Source organism: Leuresthes tenuis, unplaced genomic scaffold, assembly GCF_036924035.1.
Source record: "Leuresthes tenuis unplaced genomic scaffold, fLeuTen1.0.hap1 SCAF_19, whole genome shotgun sequence".
NCBI classification, from domain to species: domain Eukaryota; kingdom Metazoa; phylum Chordata; class Actinopteri; order Atheriniformes; family Atherinopsidae; genus Leuresthes; species Leuresthes tenuis.
In genome coordinates this window covers 20,246,074-20,273,325 of record NW_027325373.1, presented here as the reverse complement: position 1 = coordinate 20,273,325, position 27,252 = coordinate 20,246,074, and the positions used below count along the sequence as shown (strand labels likewise).

General features: G+C 39.0%; 1 protein-coding gene across 1 annotated transcript; it reads right to left on the bottom strand.

Moving 5' to 3' along the window:
- Window positions 1-15,251: 15,251 nt before the first annotated feature.
- tmem174 (transmembrane protein 174) lies at window positions 15,252-19,265 on the bottom strand. The gene is made up of 2 exons (XM_072372050.1): window positions 18,598-19,265; window positions 15,252-16,055 (listed from the first exon to the last, which is right to left on the bottom strand). The coding sequence occupies exons 1-2, from the start codon at window positions 19,212-19,214 to the stop codon at window positions 15,941-15,943; spliced, it is 732 nt and encodes a 243-aa protein (XP_072228151.1). The 5' UTR covers window positions 19,215-19,265; the 3' UTR covers window positions 15,252-15,940.
- Between the last annotated feature and the right edge of the window lie 7,987 nt (window positions 19,266-27,252).

Sequence of the window (27,252 nt, the reverse complement as noted above, 5' to 3'; positions counted from 1 at the left end):
AGTGATCAGATTTATGTTAAGTGATGTGTTTAGAATTAGGCTGAGTTCAATAGGGACAGATTATTTATGTCAAGACTTAGATTAAGAATTTTAGTGAGATGTATTCCAAATGAAGGAGCAAAACAAGACTGTATGACTTCATCTGTACACTGGTGCTGGTGGTTGTTAGTTAGAGGACTTTAGATGTGACACGCCGCACATCCAGGATGATGTGCAGATGGGACAGAGGAGTGTTGTGTGAAAGAGAGTCTCAAAGGCAGGATGACAATTAAAAGGAAAAATATGGATCGGGGACTGATTTATTGAGAGAATGATGGCAATAAGAACATTGGAACAGAGCAGTGATGAGAGTAAAACAACATGCCATGCATTCGTTTTCCAAAACAGCATCAATTGACTTGTTTATAGCCTCCCCCAAATTTCACATTTCAATTTTTATTGACTTTAAATTTGTTTTATGAAATCCTCTACTTAGTCTACTCTATTGGGTATAACCGTGCAATCTATCACAGCTCATCACAACAATCCTGGAATGAATCACACCTCTATATAGATTAGAATGTTCAAAGAAGAAGGGAGAGTATAAAAGAAAATCTTTAAGTATACAAAATAATACGCAAAGTCCAGAACAACACTACCACCAACCCCGACCAAAGCTAAAACAAGATATTAAATGAAACATTATTGTGACAGTTTTTAAAAGCTAAACATTATATCCGTCACATATAAGTACTTTAAGGCAGAATTTACTTTGGATTATATTAGACAGTATCAGGTCTTCTTGAAAAGTGGTCTCTGAGAGTACCTTTCAGTTTGGTCGACAACCCACAGGATGTCATTTACTCTTTGAACAGCAAAAGCAGCCGTTATACAGCACGCACGTACTGAATCAAATGCTTTTTTCAACTTGTTTCAGTGTCGATCGGCGTGAAATAAATCGGGACATTTTTTTAAGGTCTAACTGATATCATGTTTGTAAACAGCAATTTCCTCTTCCTCCTACAGTTTCAGCCCCTTTGAAACACATCACTAAAAAAGACGACAACCATAATTAAAGAGACAAGTTGAGAAGGGTTTCTTAAATGATTCAATAATGAGGAGGCGATGAAAAAAAGGCCAACAGTCTAATAAGCAAGTTCAGCTGGGAAAGCTGAAATGTTGGCATTGTTTATGGCAGATTTATAAGAAGACCACCCATTCTGGATTGAAATTCACTGCCTTTGCTTTAGCTCATCTTAAGAGGCTTAAACTCTCTTTGTTAAAGCAATCATTGTGGATATTTCCAAATTTCCTTATTCCGAAATGCTGCCAAAATTGCCAAACAAATAGATGAATAAATAAATGAAGACTGATCATAAAACCTAATGTTTTAAAAGCACAGGGAAATTCTCCAGTATGCGGTTGACTGTGTGATAAAAAAGGCCGTTCTCCATCTGAGAGTGATCAGCTTTGTTCTAAAATTGATACTCAACATTTGGAAATATATCTTCTCATTCCCGTTGTGGAGCCTGTACACGCGAGAACTGTGAGGAGTATCAGTTTCCTTTCTGTTTTTCATGTCTTCTCATAAGAAACTCTCAGAAGTGATTGCTCGACAGGCTGAAAGGTGAATCTTAAGACGTTGCAGCTGATACAGCTGTTTGAAGGGAAAGTGGCGACTAGCTTCTCTTTTATCCTGAAACATTTCTTTACTTATCACTTAAACCAGTTCACAGTCTTTAACTTATTGTTAGGAAAAGAAAAAAAAAGATCTTCACATGTGGGTCTAAAATCTGTGGGTTTATATTGTGATCAGAGTCTATCGCTATGCATGCCACCCCTCTTGGGCTCTTGAATTTCCATCTATATCACAGATGTAAACAATATCACACATGCAGCATATTTTGTGCCTGTTATGATAGTCTTTTTTATTGTAGATATATCATCATAATTTCAGACGCTGTACTCAGATCATAGGCTGGTGAAGTTTATAACATAAGGATTTGACAAAGTCTCCAATCACACTTGCACAACTGCTGGTGCTTTGATCACAGTTACAGGGTTTTTGTTCCAGTCAACATACTACAACCCCTTTTTCAAAATGCATGAGAAGCTGAGTAGAATGTAAATAAAATAAATCAATCTTTTCTCAATGATTTAAACTCTATATGTGAGTTACATTGCATAAAGTCAGCATATCAAAAGTCGTGACTGACAGTTTTAAAATATGCTCAATTTCAACTTGATGCCAGCGACATATTTAAAAAAAAGGGGGTGTGCTGATCTCTTTAAAGTGTTCGGGACCTGGTTGGACTTATCGATGTTTTTCAAGCACCACATTTTTCCTCTTCTTGATTGATGCAGTCTTTCTACTGCTAAACAGTGCAAAGTCCCTTTTGTTTGTGTTTTTCATTTACAAATGCATTTTCAGTGGGTGACAGGTCTGGACTGTGGGCAGACCACTTCAATACTACAGACTCTTTTACAACAGAGCCACGCTGTTGCACTACATGCAGGATGTGGTTTATCATTGTGTTGCTGAAATGAATGAATGAAAAAAATGGCAGCTGGATGGCAGCATGTCTGTCCAAAACCTGTGTGGACTGTTTTGCTTTAATGGTGCCTTTGCAGATGTACAAGCAACTCATAATGATACTAATGTGGCCTCACATGCTGGATGTGCACATTTTGATTCATTAGACAACTCAGTCCATTTTAAATGACCTTGGGCACCATTTCCAAATACTGCTCAAATTGTTCTTTTATTTTGTTGCGTGGTAGAACTTTAAGTTTATTGTGGGATGCACTGATGAACTGTGATAATTGACAATGGTTTTCAAGTGCTCCTGAGTCACTGCAGTTATTTCCACCACAAACTCAATTTGTTTTGATGCAATGATGCCAGAAGACCTCAGCCATTCAGTATTAGATGTGAGTCTTGTCCCTGGTTTACAGTGGTAGAAATCTTCAGGTTGGGGCATTGTTTTTGTAGCTTGGCAACAACTTAGCTCATGAGTGCACATGCAAAACTGGCAGGTAACACAGCAAAATTTACTCAACCTTTTCAATATCTTGGTTTTATTCAGTCATTTCCATAAAGCAATGACAATCCTTTTTTTTTTCTTCACTTAAGCGGTTTGAAAATCCATTGCATACTGTTTTTATTTATATCTTACACAGTGTCCCAACTTTTTTTGTAAAGTTGTTGCGGTTTATGAAATTCCATCCAATGGGGAATAGATAACTGCATGGCTTGGCTGCATATATGGGTGCAAATGCAATCAGTAAGCAAGTAAAGCAACACCTTGACTCTAATATCTTGTGTATCTGTGCATCTGCAAGCACGCCTCACGTGGGTTTTTTACATGTGTGTGGGAACGTACAGATATGTATGAGTGCCAGATTGTTGAATCAGATGTCAGCGCGCATGTGTTTATGTGTGTTTGTCAGGAAAAGCTTTGTTTCTAGGTGTGTGTGGGGCAGCCGTGTTTGATTTCAAAGCATGGAAAATGAAACCTAAAACCTGGGAAAAGCTGACAAAACATACCGATCCCAGGTGGTTAATGGGCTGGGAGAAATGACCAGTTGACCAACATCATAGACAGCCCCATTCTGATCTGCCCTCTTCACAGGCCGACCCCATCTGCTAGATATTACACCTAGAAAATCTTCTGTTTGTCCAACATAATGTCTCAGATGGGTGGTCTTGAGATAACACGACACGAGGTCTTCATGTCATGTTGCTGAGTGACACTTTGTGTTCTTTTCCCATCATAACAACATTTTTTTTATTTTAAAGTAGTTGGCTACCCATGTGGCAAGTATGGTGTCACACATGCTCATGACTTCATCATGCTACTCAGAAGCCAACACCTGGGTAGATGTGTAACTGTGGTAGAAAAGCAATGTATCTTCCTTCAAACTACAAGTGAAATTCTTTAATCAGCCTTTCTCCCTCAGAAGCCTCAGGAGGACACAAAAAGAAGACTGTGTAATTCAGAGAATTGGACAGATAATTCAACTCGTGAAAGTTCCAGGTGTCAGGGGTGAGAGGTTGAAGGTCCTGGTAGTGTGGGTGGTTCTGATGAAGCCCTGTTAGCAGTTAATGAGGGCTGAACAGACACACTGATCACCCCTTGTAATTTGCAGGGGGCTAATCGTGGAATTTTCCAATTGACAAGAGAGATTACACACAGAGTCCAAGGCAGGACAATAGAGATTTGTCATGTAATGTCTTCACTATAGAGAAAGGACACAAAAAAAGGATTGGATCAGACCATAGGAGAGAGGAATTAGAGGAGCAGAGGGCAGGGGGTAGATGCGACACTGGCTAAGAGGTGCCATCATTTGAACAAAGTGAAGATGTGAAAATGAGGGTGGGTTGGGGGGGTAGAAGCTCAGAATCAAATGAGTTAGTTATGGCCACTATGAATGTGTGTGGTATTATGATCGGTCAAAATGAAGTAATGAAGCTTTTGAACTTTTGTTTCATGCTTTGAAGCATCCATAATCAACACGAAGAACAACCAAAGAGTCTTTCAGCTGTGCTGAACTTTAAGTTGTCTTTGAGCATTTCTTTTATTTAGCCAAACAGTTCAGATGAACTCATTGTGCCCAACTTCTGCAGCACCAAAGCCACAAACATTTTTACACCCAACATTTTTGTAAATGAGGTTGTAGTGTGCTGATTAGTAAAGAACAAAAACTGCTGAAACAGAGGGTGGGAAAAAACACATTTATCTGCTAAATGTTCAGATGCAGCTTCTAAACAAGCCTGGCACATCAATTTATTGAGGTGATTTTTTTATTTCACTGCCCCCAAGTGGCCAAAAACAATCTGAAAAAAAAGTTTTTAGTGTTTTGACTAAGAATCTGTTACCTCATAAGTGTCTATCTACTACTTGCCCCATGAGTGTGATTTTGGCTCAGTATGGAAAAACCCTGAAGGAGGTTTTGGGTCTTAGTCCATCAAGCACATGGAAAGCTCATAGACATGAGGCTGCACTCGATTTACTGGTTTTTAGTGACACAAATTACTTTTACAGGCTAAATTATTCCATAATAAAAGCAGCATAGGGTACACTCCTACATGTGTGAATATATACCATATATACTGACCTAGGTGGTCTGGCAATACACAGCGCATGTAGAGATTTATAATAGAATATGGCAATGTACAGTATACGAGGTTGGGGTTTGTCATGATGATAAATTTTGGATTTATTTGTTAATTCACATAATCTGACTCCCACTCTGACCCTCTGTTCCACCCAAAAAGTTTTGTTTTTTTTTATCTAAAAACATCATATGAGAATTATAGAGCAGAGTTCTGTTTATGTCTTTAGTGAGAGGTTTTTCTTTTCATTTTATTTTTGCTGCCGTTGTTGACAGAATAAACTTTTCTAGAAATCTAGGTGATAACACTGTGATAGAATAGTTATAACATTAGGCCGTAACAATGTTAAAATGGGCTTCACACCACCCAAAGGACTGTAGGCAAGATGTTCAACCTTGTTTAAAATGTCACATTAGAGCAATGCTGTAGAAAAAAAAATGTTAAGTTACCTGAAGCTGATACATTTTCTGTGTGTTGGATGGAGGATTATCTTAATTTTGTAACGTGCAGAAAAAATATATATCAAAAATCAATGATGCATGTCAAAATGCAAAAATGATGGATTAGTTTTCATTTAACCGCTGAACTGAAATGATAAACATCCTTGAAACACTATTCAAATACAGGATTTTAGTATACACTCTTTTACCATGTTGCCTCAGTTCATTGAGATTTGAGGACATTTGTTTATACACTGCTCTATTAATGATATGTCACAGCACTTCAGTCAGGTTGAGGTCTGGACTTTGACTGGACCATTGCAACACCTTGATTCTTTTCTTTTTCACACATTCTGTTGTAGATTTGCTGCCGTGTTTGGGCTCATTGTCCTATTGAAACCCAGTTTCAGCCAAACTTTAGCTGTCGGACAAATGGCCTCACATATGACTTTAGAATGCTTTGGTATCCAGAGGAGTTCATGGTGGACTCAATGACTGTAAGGGTCCCAGGTCCTGTGGCTGCAGAACAAGCCCAGATCATCAGCCCTCCTCCACCGTGCTTGACAGTTGGTATGAGATGTTTGTGCATACTGTACATCATGACCAAACATCTCCACTTTGGTCTGGTTTTTCCAAAGGACATTGTTCCAGAAGTCTTGCGGTTTGTTCAGATGCAGCTTTGCAAACCTAAGCTGTGCTGCCATGTTCTTTTTAGAGAGAAGAGGCTTTCTCCTGCAACCCTTCCAAACGAGCCATACTTGTGCTGTCATGAACTTTAACATTGTTGTTTGGTTACTGAGCTAAGAACCACTTGTAAGCCAGTAACATGCTAACTTGGTTACTGTACAAAAGCTAATTAAGAACCTTTGTTTTTCATTACTCTGTTCTTTTGATCAAAGTAAGAATCATTGAATTTGGTTTAAGACCGACGTCTCTCTATAGACGCAGCTTTTTCACAGAGAAGGGTTAAATGATGAAGTGATAATATGAGAGATTGTGAGACAAAAAAATGTGGGTTCTCTGTCCGCTAAAAGCTCAGCAGTGCCAAAAATGACTGATTAAAACTGAGTAAAGTTTATCTCGGAGAGAAAAATTAAAAAGGCCCCTGCAAACTACTCCACTGAAATGACTTTATTTGACCACAAAATGTCACCCTTTTAACTTCTGGTGGGATTGGGTTGTTTTAAACTGTCTCAGCAAGGAGCATTAACAGGATTCTGAGGAATAATGTGTGACAGGGCTCAGAAGAAAACAATTTAAATACATATTTCTTAAGATGAAACTGGACTCCAAACTTGTTATATTTCAATAAGTGTCCTGTTCTTCACTAACAACCACTTTTACTCATTGTCTCGCCTTTGCTTTCTTCCTTGGCTTGATGTCTCTCGTGTCACTCACATTTGAGAAGTGTGGTTTTTTGTTTTGCCAAAACATCCTTTGGTTTTGGCATACATGGGAAACCAAAGGATGCATGCAACATGTTTTACAAGTCTGCGAAGACAGAGAGGACTTTTTTTTTCGTAGTGTTTTTGCTCGTCATCTTTTAGAAGCCTGCAAGGACCACCAAAGATGTCTGTTTCAACAGCAAATTCATTTAAATCTCACGAATGATGCCATTCATCTGACATAAACTGCATGCTTTCTGTTCTGATTCATGTTTGTGTGCATTTAACTGTTAAGTTCCAAGTATATTCACATGCACTGAAAAAGAGTTTGAGTCCCAAAGGCTCAATGACGGTCATGGGAATCTGAAGCTGCACATCGAATATAAACTCACAGTGGCAGTCTGATGAGAGTCACTCCACTCAGAACATGTACGGTATGAGTTGTGAAGTTGTGGGCTGTGCCTCTGGAACTTCAGAGGAAGTGTTACTCTTGCACAGCTTCAGGCTACTAAGCTAAAAAATGAGGAGCAAGAGGGAGAAGAGAGGCCCCATATTCCAAAGACATCGAGGTGAGGATCCTGACTGCGGTGCCTTGATTTAACAGCTAAAGTTCTGAAAGCCCAGTGCATTTAAAAGCCTGCCATCAACACATATAATCTCTTAGCTGAGCCCATTGAAAGCTGGGTCCCAGGGGTTAATTCTCCCATCACTACATGTTTGAATCAACTCCTGACTCACATTGAGATGAAAGCCACTGAGTCCCAGGACCGAGCCTGGACTCCGAAGGCCCGCTGATCCTGGACGACTGGAGCAGATTATTGCATGTTCGTCTCGACGGACCTCCATCGGGACAGGGAAACTGAAAAGAAAAACAATAATTAGAGATAATTGCTTGTGTCCAAACACGAGCGTTAAAGCCCCCCTCCCTCCTCTCTCCTTTCGTAGTATGTGAGGTGGAATGAAAGGGACACCCCCCTGTTTTGACAGCTGGGCAGGCGAACATAATTTGTGACAGCTGAACTGAAACGTCTTTAACCGCAGGGAGAGAAACAGAGAGAAGGATTTGGGCTGAGAGAGAAATGGTTGGTGAGAGGGGAGATCAGACAGAAAAGGTCCTACCCAAAAGAAAGGAAGAAGATGCCAAAGAAAGAAAAGGGAACAGAAAAGAATTGGGGAAAAGCAATTGCCATGTAGGGAGATGAGATTTTATCAGAAACGGACAAGGGAGGTTAAAAGGAGGAAAATTAGTCACACACCATAAACTTTGAAGAGAGGTAGAATTTGAAATAACCCACAATAAAAGACAGAAACAGAGACAGCTTAACATCAAATGCACAGAGGTGGAAAAGAGGAGAATATTTAAACAAGAGAGCTCGGCTGAACATGGTGTCATGCCAGCTTTGACACATTGGGTTAATTTGCTGCAACCTGGAGGCGACCCTTGAACTTCAGGGACATGAGGTCGTATAGAACTCAGAGTGAGACAGCCAAAATCATGTCAGTCTGAGAAGCCGGGTCATGGGTCACCTCTGAGATTCTCGGTATATAGGCCAAAACAAGGACCATATGTGCACGGAGACACATTTGAAAGAAAAATAAGTCACGACTTTCCGTCCTCGCTGCAAACTGGTCACTTTTTTTCGTCTCCTTCGTTTTCGCTTCTGCTGCCCTGAATATCTCGACCCACCACAGACTTTCTGCCCTAATTCAATAAAGTCATAAATACTAGCGTAACAGCAATTTGACATAATGTTGGCTGCATGCCCTTTAAATTGTCAGTGACAGAAGTTTTCCCAGAGGTGAAATATTAATACAAACACAGGATTTCTTTTCCAAAATATCCAGCTCCCAAATTCTCCCATGTTTACTTTTCTCCTTGCTCCTAATTTCTGTTAGTGTGAAATGTTATACTTACTGTTGTATTTACTGACAGAGAAGGAATGGAAACCTGGGAACTGAGAGAGTGATCTTTATGAGGAATTACTTAGGCAAATAAGTGACTCTGTGTCCTTTTGTTTTAGCTTTATATGACCAGGAATGCACTTTTCACCATGTGAAGCATTTGAGTAAATCCTTGACTGATCCCCATAAATAAATAAATAAGTAAATAAACCATTCATTAATTATTTCTAACTGCTTGCTTTGTGTTGCAGCGTCTTTGGCAGCTGTATCAAATAGTAATGAGATCCCTCCCCCCAAATATCCTCAGTGTATCATATTTACAAAGATTACGTGTGCAGCCTGCTCAAAGTGTCAGGCAGTTGGAATTAGTGGGGACAAAAAGGCCAAAACATGAGCACAACCTTTATCTACCAGTGAGGATGTGAGGATCAGTTCTGTTGTCTTTGCAAATTATCAGTGGGCTTCAAGTTTAAAATTCACTCTGCATTTAATACAGCTTTCTCATCGTTCATGAAATGTTCCCAAAAATACGTCAATTTACATTTATTAACAATATGAATGAGGATTAACTGAATTCCTACTATTTTTACATGGCAGAAATGTTATTTTCATGACAATAAATTATTCATACCTGGTGTTTCTCTCTTATTTATTACTCTTTGATATCAATGCATATATTTAAAAAATGTTTAAAACAAATCTAATTATTATTCCAAATAGCCTATCAAAGAAACATACATGCATCCATTACTTTAGACTATATGTAGTTTTTGTGTGACAGAAAGTAAGGAGGAAGTTCCTTAACTGGTGAGTATATGCGTGAATAACTGAGAATTCATTACAATTTGATTTGTTATATTTGTGAAGTAAATGTGTGATACTTGTGATTTACAGAAAAAAAACTGTCAAAATATGGCACAATGTGAGGGTGATGTAAATGTATTTATTTTTATCTGGTTGTTTGACTGTTTATTGCATGCTATTTTAAAGAGCCTTATCAACAACTGTAAGATTAAGTTACATTTTAATTTTGAGAGGAAATTAAATCCCTGAAACATGCCACAGACACGACCCCCAGTCGAGTCTAAATTTTCTAAATGCAGATTCAAACATTCACATGACTTCCAGCTTTTTCCCAGAACACGGATAAGAGGGATTTAATTCAAATGAACACATTTCACTGTATTTGGTTGTGATTCAGCTACACAGATTATGTCATTTATTTGGGATGGATGGATGATACATGGATGAGTGGAAATGAGCCTCCCTGACTCTGAGATAAATACGATTATTATGTCTGTTGACTTTACTTATAGTTATTCAGTATTTTTATGGGATGTTACTTTGGTTGATCTTACGTTGTCCTAAATGTGCTTTATAAAAACATTTTAGAAAAAGATTTCAACTGCAAATTTTCCTAAAGTCAAGAATGAAATGACTGTTGTTACCCCTGATAAGGCAGTAATGTTTCGTTGTCCTTTGTTCACATCTCTGTGTGTCTACTACCAAGCTGAATTTCATGAAATGTGGATCTGAAGTAAAAGAAAAAGGAAAAAATTCCTTCTTTTTTGTTGTTTGGGCAAGGAGGGCAGGTGTGCTCTTGTGTTTGAGGCGCTTTTGATCCATGTGCCCTCTTGGATGGATTTCCTAATTCAAGTTCAATCAAATCACTCAACTTGCCATGATGTTCTGGTATAGTCTCAGCCAATCAAAACTTTTTCAAAACCACACAAATTTTCTTTTCATAGTTTGATTGTGGAAAGCTAATTGATAAGATAGAAGTACTATCTAATCAGCCAATTAATTAGGCTTGAGGGACTAGATTGGTTAAAGGTTGAAAGTAAAATATTTTGAATATAAATAAAGCAGCAGACTATAATTTTATTTTGCAACAACATCCCAATGTGATGGTGTCCAAGAAGTCCCTCGGAGTGTGTTGTAATTTCAGTATCTCCGGTCAACAGTGTGTTATGACAGCTGATCCAGCTGTGCATGAGTGTGACTGCACCTTCGTCACATTAAGTCCGGAGTGAGTGAACTTTCACATTTTAAAAAGTTGGGATAAAAAGAATAAGACCAGTGTCGACCCTGCTGAGATGGATGTCTGTCCAAGCTGCTGAAGGGCTTAAAGCTGCATTTCACTTTATTACAGCATAATTGATTTTGCAATAATGTCATTTTGAAGTCCCATACTTGTGGAAATTCATCTATTACACATAAAATTCTCATAAAGTCCACTAAAGCTTAAAACTTATCATATATAAAACTGAATACAGTTCATAACTGTAATCAAAGAACATTTTCCACAGTTCATGTAATCCTGTGGTGGAATAAAGCTCTGACTCTCACAGAAGACACATGTAATTGCACTCAGAATACGGTCTCATGATCCACTGTGGTTGCCCTCATGACTTATATGGCAATTTCCAATATCACAGCTGATGAAGCTGACCTCGCAGTGCTCTGTCTGAATGAGCTGAACACCTGCTCTCCGAGGTGAACCAGAGTGGGAGTTTGGTCGTAAAAGACAAAGAAATGTGATGGGAAAGTTAGATAGATGAGGAGAAAGAGGGGAGGAAGAGGAGATGGAGAAGGGGAGATGGTTTTATCATGGCTACATGCTCTGTTTGGCTTACAGTCAATAAAAAAGATAAATGACTCGTATGTACTTGTGTTTTTTCTTTTCTTTAAACCATGGCAGCTTTAAAATTTTTTAGCCTGGATCTTAAATAAGTGTGTTACTCTGTTAAGCGCTTTCCAGGCAGTTAAGCTGCAGTTTACATACAAGTGTGCCTCCAGTTGCTGTTAGTTTGTGTGTACACATGTTCCTTGTTTGTGAAAAGTAGAATCATGCGTTGCTGTGTCCAGCTCGGTACGAGGATGAACATGTAAATGGTTTATTATGCTGAGGAGATCTGCAAATCATTTCCCTTGGGCTGACTATTTATTGAATCTCCTTGGGGTTAAGATGCAGTATTGTCTGAGTGTTTGAGTGAAAAAGTTTTTTCTTCTGCATCCAGAGAAGAAAGACAACTGTTCATTTTAAAGAGAAAAAAACAGTCAAACCACCTTCAGAGTGGCTGTGAAAACACTAAGTGCACATGTGCTGTATGAGTGCCTCTGTCTCTGTGGGGGCATGTGAGTTCACTGCATGTGCGTCTTTAAACTCCCTACCTTCCATGCACAGACACAGACCTGCGCGCTGGGTGGTGACACTGCTGGCGAGAGAACTAAAAACTGCAAACGACAAAAGCTGCAACAACAGGAAGATAATTCACATTTGATTGGTTTCACGTGTTCTTCATAAACAACAAAGTTTTCCTGCGCCTCCAGCGTGTTTTCCTGCAAACATGGAATCCATTTGTCCCCCGTCTTCACGCGCCCTGCAGTTGCACAGGCTCTCTCACACACACACTTTCACAAAGTGAACTGAAATCAGGCACAGAGTGAGCCCACCACCGTGGCACTACGATCTTATGATATACAGTCAGAAACTTATTTTTTGAAAACCACTTGGAGCTGCTAAATATAATCTCAAGGGACTCTGGGACAAAAATGTGAATGAGGTTAAGCAGATCTGCCTCTCCAGTCAAAATAACAAGTAATGCTCTGTTTGACATTTGTGTACCTAAAGGGAGATCCGCTCAAAAATAAAACACACATGTTCTCATTTACATATGGTATGAAGCCGTGTGTGAGGGATTAGTTGGATTTGTCTATGCCTTTGAGATCTTTATGCAACTGAAGTAAATTATCACATCATAAAAGAGTTACGAACACTGTTTCAATCACTTTGCATGAGTGCGTCTAACACAAAAACAGTTTGGAAACCTCAACCTGAGTGAGTCTGAATTAGGTATAAGTCAGAAAGAATTTAAAATGGATTAAGTAACGCTTTAGAAATTTGGTTATATAAAGAAAAAAGCCTCTAAAACATTTTAATACTGATTGCTTCTGATATTTCAGTGAACAATTTAATGGATTTCTTAGCGATTAAGGTCAATTTAAAATGCCTTGACAAGCAGCAGCAAGCGGGACAAGTCAAAAACTGGAACCGTGTCAAACACCAACTTTATTTAAAACTTACGGAGCAAAAGCTTCAGGTCGAAGTTTGGAATTTGCAGAGGACATTTTGAAGATTTCTGTTTCAGGCATACAAAATTAAAGTTGCAGAGGTTTGTGAATCAGTGTGAACATCCCAGGGGGATGAAAGACATGACAAATATGATGAGGATTTCTTTAGAGCCACACCAGATGCAACAAAATGGAAAAAGTATTTGTTTAGTTCTTATACGTTGAGTCAGATAGATATTTCTGTGTAATGTAATTGAGGACCGTTCTGACTTGTTTCTGTAGGTTTTTGTTCAGCGTCTGGCAGCTTTTTGTCAGTCAAAACAAAGCTCCTTGTTGAGTGCAGTGGTAAAGGAGAATTTCCGCAAACAATGAGCTCAAGTTACAGCCTAAACAACAGCTTCAGCTATTTGGGAGCTGCAGGGACCAATCGCCCACACTCCTATTAGCTGCACCATATGGGAGTGTTGTGTTGTAACAAAATGAGCACAAACTCTCCATGCACTCACGGCCAGAATGCAGCCGAAGGTCAGTGCTAATTACGCCACTGTAATCATGATTTTCAGGGATTATCTGCCCCTTTGGTATTGTTTTTTAAAAATGATTATTTCAAAAGGAAAACGCCTCTCCAATCAAACTACGTTAAAGGCCGCACGCTCGTCCTGGAAAACACGTGACATAAATACAGAGTTTGAGCAAAAGTTGGTCCAGACCTGCGAGGAAAATAAAAGCACCTGTTGCCCTCAGAGACAGAGACAGTAAACCGTGATGATTTTTCACTGTCACAGAAGTTTATCAAGGCTTGAAAAAGAAATCAACATGTATAATTGTATTTATTCATTCAGCTGTTGTTAAAAACTCTATAATCAGTACAACGGTTTTCCATATTTGTCGCCACAGGAACACAGATAATTAATGATGTTTAAAACTCACAACAGCACTTCATTTTTCTTTTTTTTTTTTTTTTTTGGGGGGGGGGGGGGGGGGGGGGGGGGGTTCACTGGCAAATAGTTCTACATATCTTACACAGAGTTGTTATCATTCAACGTGTTCCGTAATACTGTCATAAATCGTCTCCAACTCCATCCAAAATGGTGAAATAAGGGCCTTGTCGGCCACCCGCGTTTTACTGTGCTGTAAAGATAATCAAAGTCATATTGCGCTGCGGTTTCAGATCTGCAGACAAGTCTGGAGGAGGCCGTCAGGAGTTTTCCAAATATGAATTTCTGATAATATATATATATTTTTTTTTTTTTTGCAAAGTCGTGTGTTGTGCGCGTGCTTTTTCCCCCCTTATTTATTTAGTTTTGAAGCAAAATAAAAAGCAAATATTTGAGCAACAGATGGCTGAAACAGACTTTTTTTATGCATCAGGTCCTTATTTCTGGAGACGGCTCGTATCCAAAAGACGTTTTCGGATAAGACCAAAAATAACAAACATATTACACAACTATTATTTCACGTGTCACTGTATTTGCTTGTCTTGTTGTCTAAATATTTGCTGTTTCATCATCGGTTTTGTATTTACGCAGTAATAGGAAGGACTACCGGTTTGTGAGGGGTTAAGAGTCAACGTTTTACCAAATGAATAAACCTAAATACTATAAAACGATTAGTTTTCTTTTTTCCTTTTTTTGCCATCCACGTCATTTAATTCAGTCAGAGTCTAATCAAACTAAGTATTTCATGCGTATTTATACAAATTCTTTTCGTTTTTAACAGCAAGTGTTTGACACTGGCTGTAGGAAGCCGTGTTAAATGTCTTTGAGCGTGTGTCTGCTCCATTTATGCAGCCTTAAATATCAATCATCAAACAATATCAACACAAAACAGTAACATCGAAAGAAACTTCCCCCAAAGAGAATTACTTTGAAAAAGTTTATTAGTATGGCAACTTCCAACCTTGAGACGGTTCAAAGTGTTGGACATAGCGTTAAAACACAAAGGACACGCATGAATGACATTAAACATAGAGCAGAAAGTCGAGCAATTCAACTAATACGGCAGGAAAACTCATGTTGCAGCACAAAGAGGCACAAAATGCAAACTTAGAAAGAAAAAAAGGACGTTTTTATGTAATTTTATAAAAGTAGCACGTTGTTATTATTATCATTATTATTATTAACTTGATATTTCAACCTACGGTATTGTAGGACTCCTCAGCCCCGGTAAAACCACCTGACTTGACTCTTAGAGCTAATAGATTTTCTCAGTGTTTCTGCCCCCGTGTGGTGCAGTGACACTTGTGTTTATCCTGCAAACAAAACTGAACTCCTCATTACAGTATTAGGCTACAGTATTAGGCTTCAAATAATCCCACAGGGGGGGGGGGGGGGGGGGGGGGGGGGGGGGGGGGGGTTGGGGGGACTTTCTTTAAAACACTTTATCAGCACTTGTATTTCTCAGTGACGTAGTAGGACAGAAGAAGTAGAATTAATACACTTAAGATTTTAAACACATTTTGACGGAGACCTGCCCTCTCTGAGGCGGTCATAAGCAATGTGTGAATAATAACCGCAGTGTAGATTACCATCATCTTTCCTTCATTTGGTGTTAGTTTCCTTCAGCACACTGTTTCACAAAATAAAGAAGGAAAATAAAACTTTTCCTTGGTATTTCCGGTAAAGAATCAGGAAAACTTGCTTTCAGAGACAACAGGAAATGGGCGAATGCACGTTTTTTTTCATGCTGAACATAGATTTAATATTTAAAACCTTAAGAGTGAGCTTAAGTTATCCATAAATCTCAAAGTTACAAGGATTTCTCACAGGGTGATTAATCCCGGGGAATTTTATGACTTCATACAGAATTATTGATGTAGTTCTACATGAGTTGTCAAGCTGTGTGGGGAAAATTAAACCGAGGGTAAGTCACCCTTGTCTTGCTGTACAATCATGAATTCTGTAGGTTGCATTTGATGGATCTGATACAGTAAATAGAATAATTCTGACATTCATATAATTTCTTTAAACTTTTTGGAAAGAAAAAAATAACAAAGAACCTCATTAAAGAAAGATCTGACATTCCCTGCAGGTTTTATGACGAATTCATGTTGGACTGTGTTTGTGAAAGAAAGGGAAGATGTCTTCATATGCAGGTGGGTGTGAAGAGGTGGAGTCACTGTCATCATGATGTCCTCTTTCAGCCTCCGTCTTCTGGACGCTATGGGGAAAAAAAGGTAAACATCATATTTCAAGCAGACTGGAAGTCAAGAGAAAGAAATCCAAATGTTTACAGGCCCAACTGGTTATGCTTCAACCCTATTGCCCTCCAAAAGAAAACACAAAAGGTTGAGCAGTTTCTCCCTTGATCATTCCTCTATTTGGCATTAACCCATGGAAACAGTAAAACAGGTCAGGAGTTGAGAGAACATGAGAGTGAGCTGGAGTGTTCGTAAGATCAGGGCAGCAGTTTATAGTTATTCCAGGTTAACTGAATTATTCCTGCTGTCTGTTTGTATTAAAGTGAATTGATTTCCTGGAAACCTGCTGGGAGTAATTGTCTAAAAACAATAAAAGAAAATGAAAACTTGGAATGCAGCTTTGTGTTTATAGCAAGACGTCTGTCTGAGGATATTTGATTGGCTTTCAAATAAATCAGATCCTGTAATTAGTGGAAAGAAGCTTTTGCCTCAGTTCTTGGTGGAGGAACAGGTGGGAAAATATGACTTTAACATCATAACTTGCTCAAAAATGGTGTTTCTTTTACAAAGCACATACACACTAAAAAATGTCTATCATATGTTATATCCCAAGATTGTAGCTATTTGGAGCCTAATTATTCCCATACCATTGACACAAATATAAATTTCTGTAATGCAAACATTGAGAAAATCTTTTTTTTTTTTTTTTTTGCAACTGCTTTAGCGAGACAAGAACCAGAGCCTACATGGCACAGTGCTCCCAGCACTATAACTGACACAATGTGCTGACTATCCGAAAGGCATTAATTACACCATAATTGGCTGAGAAGGCAAAGCAGCCAAAAAAAAAAAAGAAATTGCTCCTATAATTAATAAGAAAATTAACTCAAACTCATTACACTGTGAGAAACTGTGAGCTTTCATACAAACAATACATGTAAAGAGGCCATATCATTATTTCTGGGTTTCCCCCTTTTCAGTGCTTTAAGTAATCTTTTAGGCACGGTAAAGATCTGCAGAGCCCAAATTTCATGCTAAACAGTATGTAACAGTGATATTCTCTTCCACAACCTTGTTGTCAGTCCAACATTTTTCCTCCTGGACTTGATTACATCACTGTGAATTATTACATCACTTGAATTCAGGCCAATTTTAAACATATTGGAGGAAAATATGTCTTTTTGTCACCGTTATGACTGACTGTTCTGCTCTCGTTTGGCCTGCAGTGACTCTGGTGATGAAATATTCAGATGTTTTTTGTTTCCGAACCTTTTCACTTCATAATGATGTTTTATTAAATTTATTTTATATGAACCTCATGTATATACCATTTTGTGCACAGTGTGTGTGTTTTATTGTGTTTTCTTTTTCTGCTGACCCGAGTTGCTGCCTGTCACACCCAGGACGTTCTTGGAAAAAAAATCTTTTAAATCACGAGAGCTTTCTATCTCCTGGTTAAATAAATGTTTAATAAAATAAAATCAAAAGACTGTGACACGTGTTCACATAAAGCTCGCTAATGGCTTATCTGGCTCGCCCTCAAAGGACTGAACAGCTGGTTTGCCTGTCATGATTACTGACAAATCAGCCAACCATTCAGAGTAGATTTGGCTTCTAAGGAGGGACATCTTAAAGAGACAGTGGCTAAAACAGACTTTTTCAGACAAGAAGTCCTGCACAATTTTACAATAAGACAAAAAAAATATATGGTTTGTGAACATCAAGACATGTAAAACTATTCTAGTGGCGTTCCAAGATAAATTTTTTTTTTTTTTAAACTAGGAATCTGGATACTTTAGGCCCTCAAAAGGAACAGTGTGTAGCTAATTGTCCACCTATAATTTGGCAAGAAAGTGCACTTAAGGTTGAGCTAAATGTTCTGCTGAAGAGAAAACAGTCAACTTCAGCATCTCTGCAAAGATTTATGATCTTTATCAGCCATTTCTATCTGGGAAACACTAACACATTATTGTTTTTTGTCCTCTCCTATCCTGAAATCACTTTGTGTCTTTGCCTTTTCTTTTTTTTTTTTGATGAGGTGCATTCAGAGGAAGTTGCCCATTCTTGCATTAGATAATAAATCAAATTCTCCAATGAATTCCTTTAACTTGTCCTAATCATTTTCTTGTCTTTCAATGTCTTCTTCTTCTACGTGTCCTTTATGGCAGTAATATGACTATTCTCCTGTGTAGATGGGCCCACAGGGCAATTAGATGCAAACGTTTTACTCTCAGGTAATAAATCATAAAAATCATTTAGCAATTAGATAGAGTTTGAAATGTGGTAGTTTTATTTGGCAATTAATATGGCAATAGGTATTTGTCGCTTTTGCATACTGAAAGTTTAAGATTCGCTCTGTCTCTGCTGGTTCTATCTGGGTCAACAACATGTACGGTGAGTAAAAAGTAAACAGTTCCTGGAAATTCCTGTATTTGAGAAAACGCTGCGTGTATTTGTGTGCCAGTCCAAATCAGGCATATGTCATAACAGCATGTTTGAGTAATCATTTTTCTGTTGATCAAAAGTTAGTTAAATGTTTATCATGAGCGGACTTTTCCCTACCCGCTTCTTCTAGGGTCCGTTCCTGTGCTGCTAGCTGTGCTGTCCTCTTCTGCTGTAAAAGCAGAGCTGTCCACACAATACACAGCGTCATATGGAGGAAGGGCTGCATGAACGCCACTCACAGAGCTGCCAGGCTGGAACTCATTTTCTTGGTGTGCGTCACGAGTAATATAGTTATAAGCGGGTGGAATACAGAGCATTGTTGTGGTTCCTTGTAACATGACTGCCTGATTTATGCCTCGAACAACAGCATGTTCCCGCACAGGGATTACAAATACATCCTCCTCCCGCTGCTGTCGACAGGGCCAACAGGAGATGATCCTAAACTTGCAGATACTGGCTAGCATGAAGGTACTTCCTACCGAGATCAGGATGGGGCCCAGCAGCTGGGTCCACTGAAAGCTGGGGTTGGCTCGGTAGTGTTGCCAGCCCATCGCAGTGAAGGTGACACCCACCAACACAAGGAAGAGTCCAGATAACAACAGCGCAGCTCCGGCCTTTTCACCATCCAGCAAAGTGTCGGACTGTTGTGGGTGAGGAGCAGCATTGTTGGTCTCCGTTGCAGGCCTTTGTCCCACCATGTTAGTCCAGTAACCTCGGGTTCCTTGTTCGTGCATGAGTCTGCCAAGTGTCACATGGGTGTACACACTCCAGCTGGGCCACACTGCCTCCCACTGTGAACAGCAAGTTTAACTAAATAAACACTGAGTAACTCCAAAGACTTTTTCAAGCCAAGAGAACAAGTTATAAGTTAACTTGCGCTTGAATCATGTCGGCCAGTAACAGTGTCTACTGGGTCAATGTAAAAAAAATTATTGGAAAATTTGGCAGATTATGGCATATCATGTAACAATTAAATGTAAAACAGCAGATAACAAAATGGCATTTATAGCTTATAATAATAATTTGACCTGATATCAGGCCTGTTATCCTTATGGATATGAAAGCCATGAAAGAAGATTTGGGGGCTGTTTACACCAGGTGTCAATGTGCATTGTGGCTGACTGGACAGGTGTGAACACATTTAGGATGCACGAGGGACACATTCTGATCTAGTCTCTCAGACAGAATCTCTCTGAGACATTTGTGGACATATATTTATGTCCTCGGCACACCAAAGGAAAAGCCTCCTATCCAATGTTATTTCCCTCTTCAGTTTCTGAAAAAAATCCATTCTGTATAAAACAGAGTCCATATAGACAGTATTTATGATTCGTAGTAAACTTTCTGCTTGTTAATGTGGTCATTTCTGCAACAAAGTAGAGGTGCGCACCGCACCAAAGCTTTGGATCTCTCCTGCTGGTCGTGGGAGTCACTTTTTAACAGACCTTGCCCAATGATAGAAATGTAGTATTTTACTTTACATTTTGCACAAATGACATAAGTAAGCTGAACTAAAGTTATCTGACCGCAAGTGTTCATTTGACATGAATGTGGAGACACACGTGCCACATATAAACTGACACACTGTCCACTGGAGTTCCCATCAGCATCTGCTGTTAGCAGCAGGTATAAACAGCCCCTTGTTAATTTTAAGGTCTGCTTGAGAAGCTGAAGAAACAGGGAGACAGAGAGATTTCTGCATGCATGATCTAAAATCCAACATGTCAAATATGATTTTACATGAACACATCTCCTAACTGTGCTGTTATGCATAACTTATCAACAACAGCTCACGCTGCTGAGGTCGAAACACCAGTCTGGCATGTTAAATGGGAAGGGCTTAAAAACACATCACGCTATACGTGTTGTCGTTGGAGGGTAAATGAGCTTCACACCAAGAAAAAAAAACACGTGTAACACTGATGCTTCTGATGCCTCCCACTGCAAGAGCGTCTTACTTTGTTCTCTCAGCGGAATATTTGAAGAAAGCTTTATCACAGCTGTAAAGCTGAGAAACACCACAGTGCTTAAATACTATAATTTTACAACTCCAGTTTCAGGAACATTTGTAAATCTTATAAACCAACATTTTACTCATAATAAAACATAGAAAAAAAAACAAATGCTGCACCAGGGACCACAAAAGGCTGGAAAAGTAAGTGGTGCTATAAAGGAACATGTTGCAGCTATTTAGGTAAACTGGCAGCAGGTCAGTAACGTGACTGGGACTAAAATGAGCTCCTTAGAGAGTCTTTCAGAAGTTGGGCAGAGGTAAAGCAATCGCCAAACAAGATTTTAAAAATGGATCTTTAGAATACAGTAGGCCTTCTCTGTGAACCCAAAGGGCCCTGGCAGTCCCTTTCTGTTTTTATTAGATTTGATAATTATTTTAAACAGTGTCTCAAACTACTTGGAGTTGGGGTTGCACTCACATGTTAACTAGTAAATAAAGGAATTCCATTTTTGATTAACTCTTTACACTTATCCATGGAAAGGCAGTCTTTCCTCCTTTTATGTAATCATACTAGTATGGTCCCCTGTACTTGTTCAGTGCGAGGGGCCTCCATAGCCTGCCAAAGAACGGTCTGCAAGTAGTTTGTCATGCGTATGTACACTACAGTGAGGAGAAAAAAAACACATACCTTCATTCAATTTTAATTCTGAATGCAAACAAAGAGAAAATAAGGTCCAAATGCCAACATAAAAGCACATCCTTATTATGTTGCATGTAACAAACCTGCCAATCAGAGCACAGGATAACGCACCACTTATGGCAAAGCACAACAAAGGGTCTTCAGGGGGATATATAACTTACTCTCAAACAGACAATGCCAGTGAATGATCAAATCTAACCTGTGTGTGTGTGTGTGTGTGTCTGTCTGTTTACCATAGCCTCAGCTCATTTCGCTTGGCACTAATAAACAAGGGGATAGATACAAAGAATTCATATGAGGGCAGTGTTTAAAGAACCCCCCAGAATTGAAGCTGTACAGATTCTTTTAATTAGCAAACTCCAAATATTTATGGAGAGAACATTTCCTCTCTGGAAGGAAGGAAATTTCTATGTATGTGCTTGTCTCCTGTTGACTCACTCTGGGGAGTATTGATCCCCTGGGCTTCACTTCAGCTCTGCCATCATTATTAAATAGAAAACTGTTCAACATCTTTACAGTAGTTCACAGCACCTAAGGCTTCCCTGGAAGGTAAATCCTAGCTCTGCTGGTTAAAATGAAATTGAAGATGGAAAAGGATGTATTTTGAGAGTGTTTTCTTACCTAATGTGAAGATCTAGACAGAGGCTGTGTCATATTGGAAAGCTTTTTGAGGCTGATTAAAAATTTATTATATTGTTCTATATAAATATTGTATACTGTATTAAATATATATTCCTATGTGGTCTGTTATCCTAAATAAGAAACGTATCTGCTCCAAAATTCTCATCAGAAGCACCTGCAATGGCAGATTCTTCTGGCCTGCTAAAGAAGCAGCAAAGGTCCGCCACAGGAGTTAAGAGTGATCATTTCTCAGTCCCCCCTCCTCCAAACACACGCATACACACACATGCTTACCGTGACAAATAGTCTGCGACATGCCTCTGTGAGCATGGCACGGAAGGGTCCACTCCCTCTCTCCAGGGCTGATACAGCAGAGGAGGCTGCCAGTGGTCAGGAATCTGAATTCTTCTTCAAGTGAATCACCTTTTTTGGCAGCACTCAGGAAAAATATCTTGCAGAAGGACAGCAAGTGTTGCAAGAATTTTCTGGTTTTGGTTTCCAAGGAGCAGCAACACAATTAGTGGAGTGCATTATCTTTTCCTGACCCTGGGTGTAAGCTTTTACATGACTCAGCAACTTACTGTTCCAAAGAGGCACAGGGCTGAAGGAAAACACAACTGCTTATTCTGAAATAAGCAATTTGTGAATTATGATTTCATCACCTTTACCTATTGACATCCATGTCATGTCTGTTTCAAACACACAATTTCAGGGGACTTGATACAGTAAAGTACAGCAGCCATGAATACACACCTCCACCTGGAATCCAGATCCAGATCTACATAAGAAATTAACACGTCTGGTAAAATTCTTATACAAATACTTCTGGGATAATCCCAACTAAACAACAGACACTTCAACATTAAAGTAAATATTGTAAAAAAAAGTGAAAACTTTTTGTAATGTTGCACTTTGTGACTTGTACTTTTGATTTTGTTGTCGTCTTTCACACATCAGGGCCACCATTCTTCTTAATTTACCCTTTTTTTTCTAAATCCCGTCTCAGTAGTTCACTGCTTCACCCCAACATTGCAATGATAATAAACAAGAAGTACTACATTTCTAAATCTATTTGAAGAAAGTAATTCAAAGGCTCTGATTCATTAATTACCACCAAAAGCCAAAAAGTATAGTGAGGAAATACTGTATCGGGATTCTTTCGTTTCTGAGCTCTTAATCAGCCTCTGAGAAAATATCAAGTGAAGCTTTCTCCAATTTTTCTCTAAAGTAATATCTCTCATCAGATGTTTTATTCTCTTCCATAACACATTACGTCACATCAGAAACGAAGAAGGACTGACTGATTGTAAAGCTGGTGATCTGCTGTTGTCATCCAGACAAAATAAGTTATTTTTCTAAGTCCCTGAACTCTGAATTGTGTTTTTTAACATTCTTCTTTGTAAGGGGAGAGATAGCTGACAAGAGTTCTGTTTGCTGAGAGGAAAAAGTGAATGATTCTCTCGGATGAGAGTCTGACATGTTCAGGATTTGAGTTATTCTAAAGAGGTCTTCTGGGCTTTGGAGTGAGCAGGGGAAGCAGAGTAGAGGAATCTGTATCAATGCAATAAACTTACACTATTTCTTGTTTGTTCAGATGGTTTTCCTCACGGTGAAGATGGAGATCAAATGGGCACATCAATTATAAATTGTCCATAAATGTTACTGATGTTGGTCTTGCTCTCTGGTTTGTAGAATAACTCAACTCTATGGCTCCAGTGGGCCATTGAACAAACATAGCTGTGATGGTGGACAACAGAGACTAAATGCTCCCTCAGCTCCAACCGTTTCATGGGGCTGGTTCTGACGTTAAGGCCCTCTCAATCGAAACCAGACACACACAGCTTGACCAACCTATAACCTGCAACTTCCCCCCCTTCTTAAAATAAAAAACAAAAACAAAAGATAGTTCAGCATTTTGAGAAATACCTCTGCAGCTCTGTAATTAACATGTTCATCGCCACAGGATCCTCTTTCCTCTGGATCCTCTTTCCTCTTGCCTGCTGTACTTACACTGGTTAGTCTTACCGCCATTTTGTCACCCACAATTTGGATAGCTAATCTTTTAACTTTTGATTTTCTTATGAGTCGTCTCATAAAGTCGTCTCATAGTAAAACCATTTTACTAGCTTCCATGCAGACCTGCCGCAGCTGTTTGTGGTTAGTTGGCTCTGGATAACTCGTTTACGAAAGTGACAGACAAAATGATAGAAGACTCTAATTAATTATCTGTAATCGTGCTTTATTGAACTAGCTGTTATATCTGTATAACTGTAGCAAATCCTTTAGTTTGCTTAGTCTGTCCATAGCTAACGATGACATCAAGAAATAAAAAGGACAACCTTGCTGGTGGAGCAGGTTAACCACAGTTGACTTTTGTCCATTCTTGAGTGTTTATACGTTGGATAACAAACACCACCCCTACGTCTAACCTCAGTACTATCGCCATCCAATTTACTTTGGCTGACATCAAAAACCTATCCTCTACTGCGGCTAACTGTCATCAATCTGGGCTGTGTTGTAGCAACAGATTATTTTTGGCTTGCCAGCTCACTTCAAATGGTTGCCTGATTTGGTTAGGTTTGAGGTGTGTGAATGTGTCAGTTTGATTGAGAATGGGCGAATTTAGGTATGTTTGAGCCAACGTGTGGTGACCTGAATTTGTGCAAAGTACAAACCTGGTCCTGTTTAAGCACCCATACTCGGGCCAATGTGCTAAACTAACGCTGATTCCAGGGTGTCATTCATGCCACCGCTGGGCCAGCTTATTTTGCTTGGTCCATAGACTTAAATAAAGTTGGACATCTGACAGGGCCCACGAAAAGTAAGGCCAAAATTGCCTCTTGGTGTCTGGTTGCAGTAAGGGTTACAAACTATGAGAGATGGGCCAAACTTAGACCTCAAATAAATTCTTCCCAAAGATAGTTTAACCATTGTAGTTGGAACAGTTCTTAATCTTGCTGATATGTTCAGGTGTGGACATATAGATTTTTTTGATAAGTCCTGTTTTAATTAAATGACATTATAAAAAGGGGGTTGTGATGTTGCGATTGATACTTTTGATTTGCCAGCTGGACTTAACAACATGCTATAGGCTCTCGCTCCTCCTGCCAAGTGTCCTCTAATGTAACATATTGGCATAGAAGTCTTTTTGTTTTTTTAGGAAAAACAAATCTACCTTAATTTACAAGTCATCAGTCACAGTGCCAGATGGTGTATGCATGACTGAGTTGGCAAAGTATGGGCAGCACCCCTCCATCACAGATTCAACCCCCAATCTCTGCTGCACAGACTCTGGTTCTAAAAACATATACTTTAGCTTTGTTTTGTACAGTAGGAGGAAACGGCAACGAGTCATCCATAATTTATTCTGCGCATGCCCTGATCTCCCTGATTTGTTCCTTTATGGGGCCAAATGGCCATGTCTCAAAAAAGTCATTATCTTCGGTATTACTAAGAGACAAACTGTGTTACTTTAGAGAGTCTACTGTAGCTGCTTTTCCGGTTTTCAGTATTCATGTTATGCTGACGCTTCATAACATGCAGATACAACCACAAAAGCAGATTTCTCACTCCTGAGCTGTGCTAGAATAATGTTATTAGTTTCACACATTTGGACACTTGTGCTAACTAAAGCTAACTGGCAAAAACGTGGGGTTAATTTACTGCAACAGAGCTTATTTTACAAAGGTGTACCTTTACGCCCCTTCACTCACACTATTCTCCACCTGTAAAGCCCACACAGATTCATTGATCTTCTCAAGTTGTATTATAGCATGTCTGGCCAGACAAGAGTCTACATATGGAACAACACACTTTCTGGGCGTGAATTCAACTTACACGTCTCACTCTGGCCTTTCGGAAAATAACATCAGACACGAGAGACCCTGAGATCTTTTCTTCTTCATCTATTGAGTGAGGCGTACGAGGGTAAGCAGAGTCAACACTGATGGCTCGCACATGTGGCTGTGAAAAGGAAGGCAGCTCAGAGGCTGTATTTCAAACAGCAATGAGGAGGTCTTCAGTCCGAATGACACGGGGATGGCTGAATGTGTAAATCTGCACAAGGTGTGGATGTAGAGCCGAGCGTGTACGCACAGTCATGCATACATCCTCCTGTAAGCAAAGCACTGCATGAGGCTCTCATAATGCAAACAATTAGTAACACGTGTGTTGTTGTGTCTTTAAGCTTTGTTTTCATGCTCTATCATTCTGCACGCTGGTGAAGATTTAAAAGGACCTAAAAACCCTTTGACATGAGTTCTGCTCAGGAAACAAAGACCGAAATGTAATTTTCATCATGTAGTGTTGCAGCTTTTCATGGTAAAACATTAAATTACTAAAATGTGTGTGTTTAAAGGAGATTTAGGGAGTGTTAAAGGGTATTTTTATCTTATGTCCTTTTTTCTCTCTGTGCTATATCAATTCAGGTCAATTACACTAACCGGTCACTTTATTAGGAACACCTGCTCAATTGCTTATTAACACAAACAGCTAATCAGCCAATCGCATGGCCGCAACTTCATGTATTTAGGCATGTAAAGGCAGTTAAGACAACCTGCTGAATATGAATATATACATACGTGTATATATAGATACATTGATCCTTTATGACCACAGTGTACCCATCTTCTGATGGTTACTTCCAGCAGGATAATGCACCATGTCACAAAGCTCATATCTGGTTTCTTGAACATGACAATGAGTTCACTGTACTCCAATGGCCTCCACAGTAACCAGATCTCAATCTAATAGATCACCTTTGGGATGTGGTGGAATGGGAGATTCGCATCATAAATGTGCAGCCGACCAATCTGCAGAAACTGCACGATGCTATCGTGTCAATATGGACCTAAATCTCTGAGGAATGTTTTCAACACCTTGTTGAAAGTATGCCACAAACAATTAAGGCAGTTCCAACCTTTTACTAGCAAGGTGTACCTAATAAAGTGGCCGGCAAGTGTATGTGTTTATGTGCGATTTTCAAATAATTTAACCTTTCAACCAAGCACAAATTCCTACCAAAGAATGCACGGCAATGTCCAAATAAAAGGAATAAAAGTGATCTAATGAGGCTGTTAATAATCATGGAAACATTATTTTTCCTTCCCTGGTGGAAAATTGTGTTTCTGTTTAATCTAAAATATAATTGTCGGTACTTTGTAGAAACATTGTTTTGAGTTCAAAAGAAAATGAGCTCTAAAGAACACAGGGTCTCATTAACCTGTATAAACATAGCACATGTTTCTTGTAAGTGAGAAATATATAATTATTGTTTTTGAAAAGGAAAAAAAAAAACATATTCTCCATCATGACCTGTGTCGAAACCCAGGTTTTTATAAAGATGCTTTCACACACAAACTGAAATGTTTTTGAGATGTTCCCGAGCACTAAGACTCCAGTGCATGTGTGAAAGTGGCTTGAATTGGTATATTTATCCCATTTTAAAGAGATTTAAACAAAAATTACATGGATAGTTTGACTGACAAAGATTAACTGA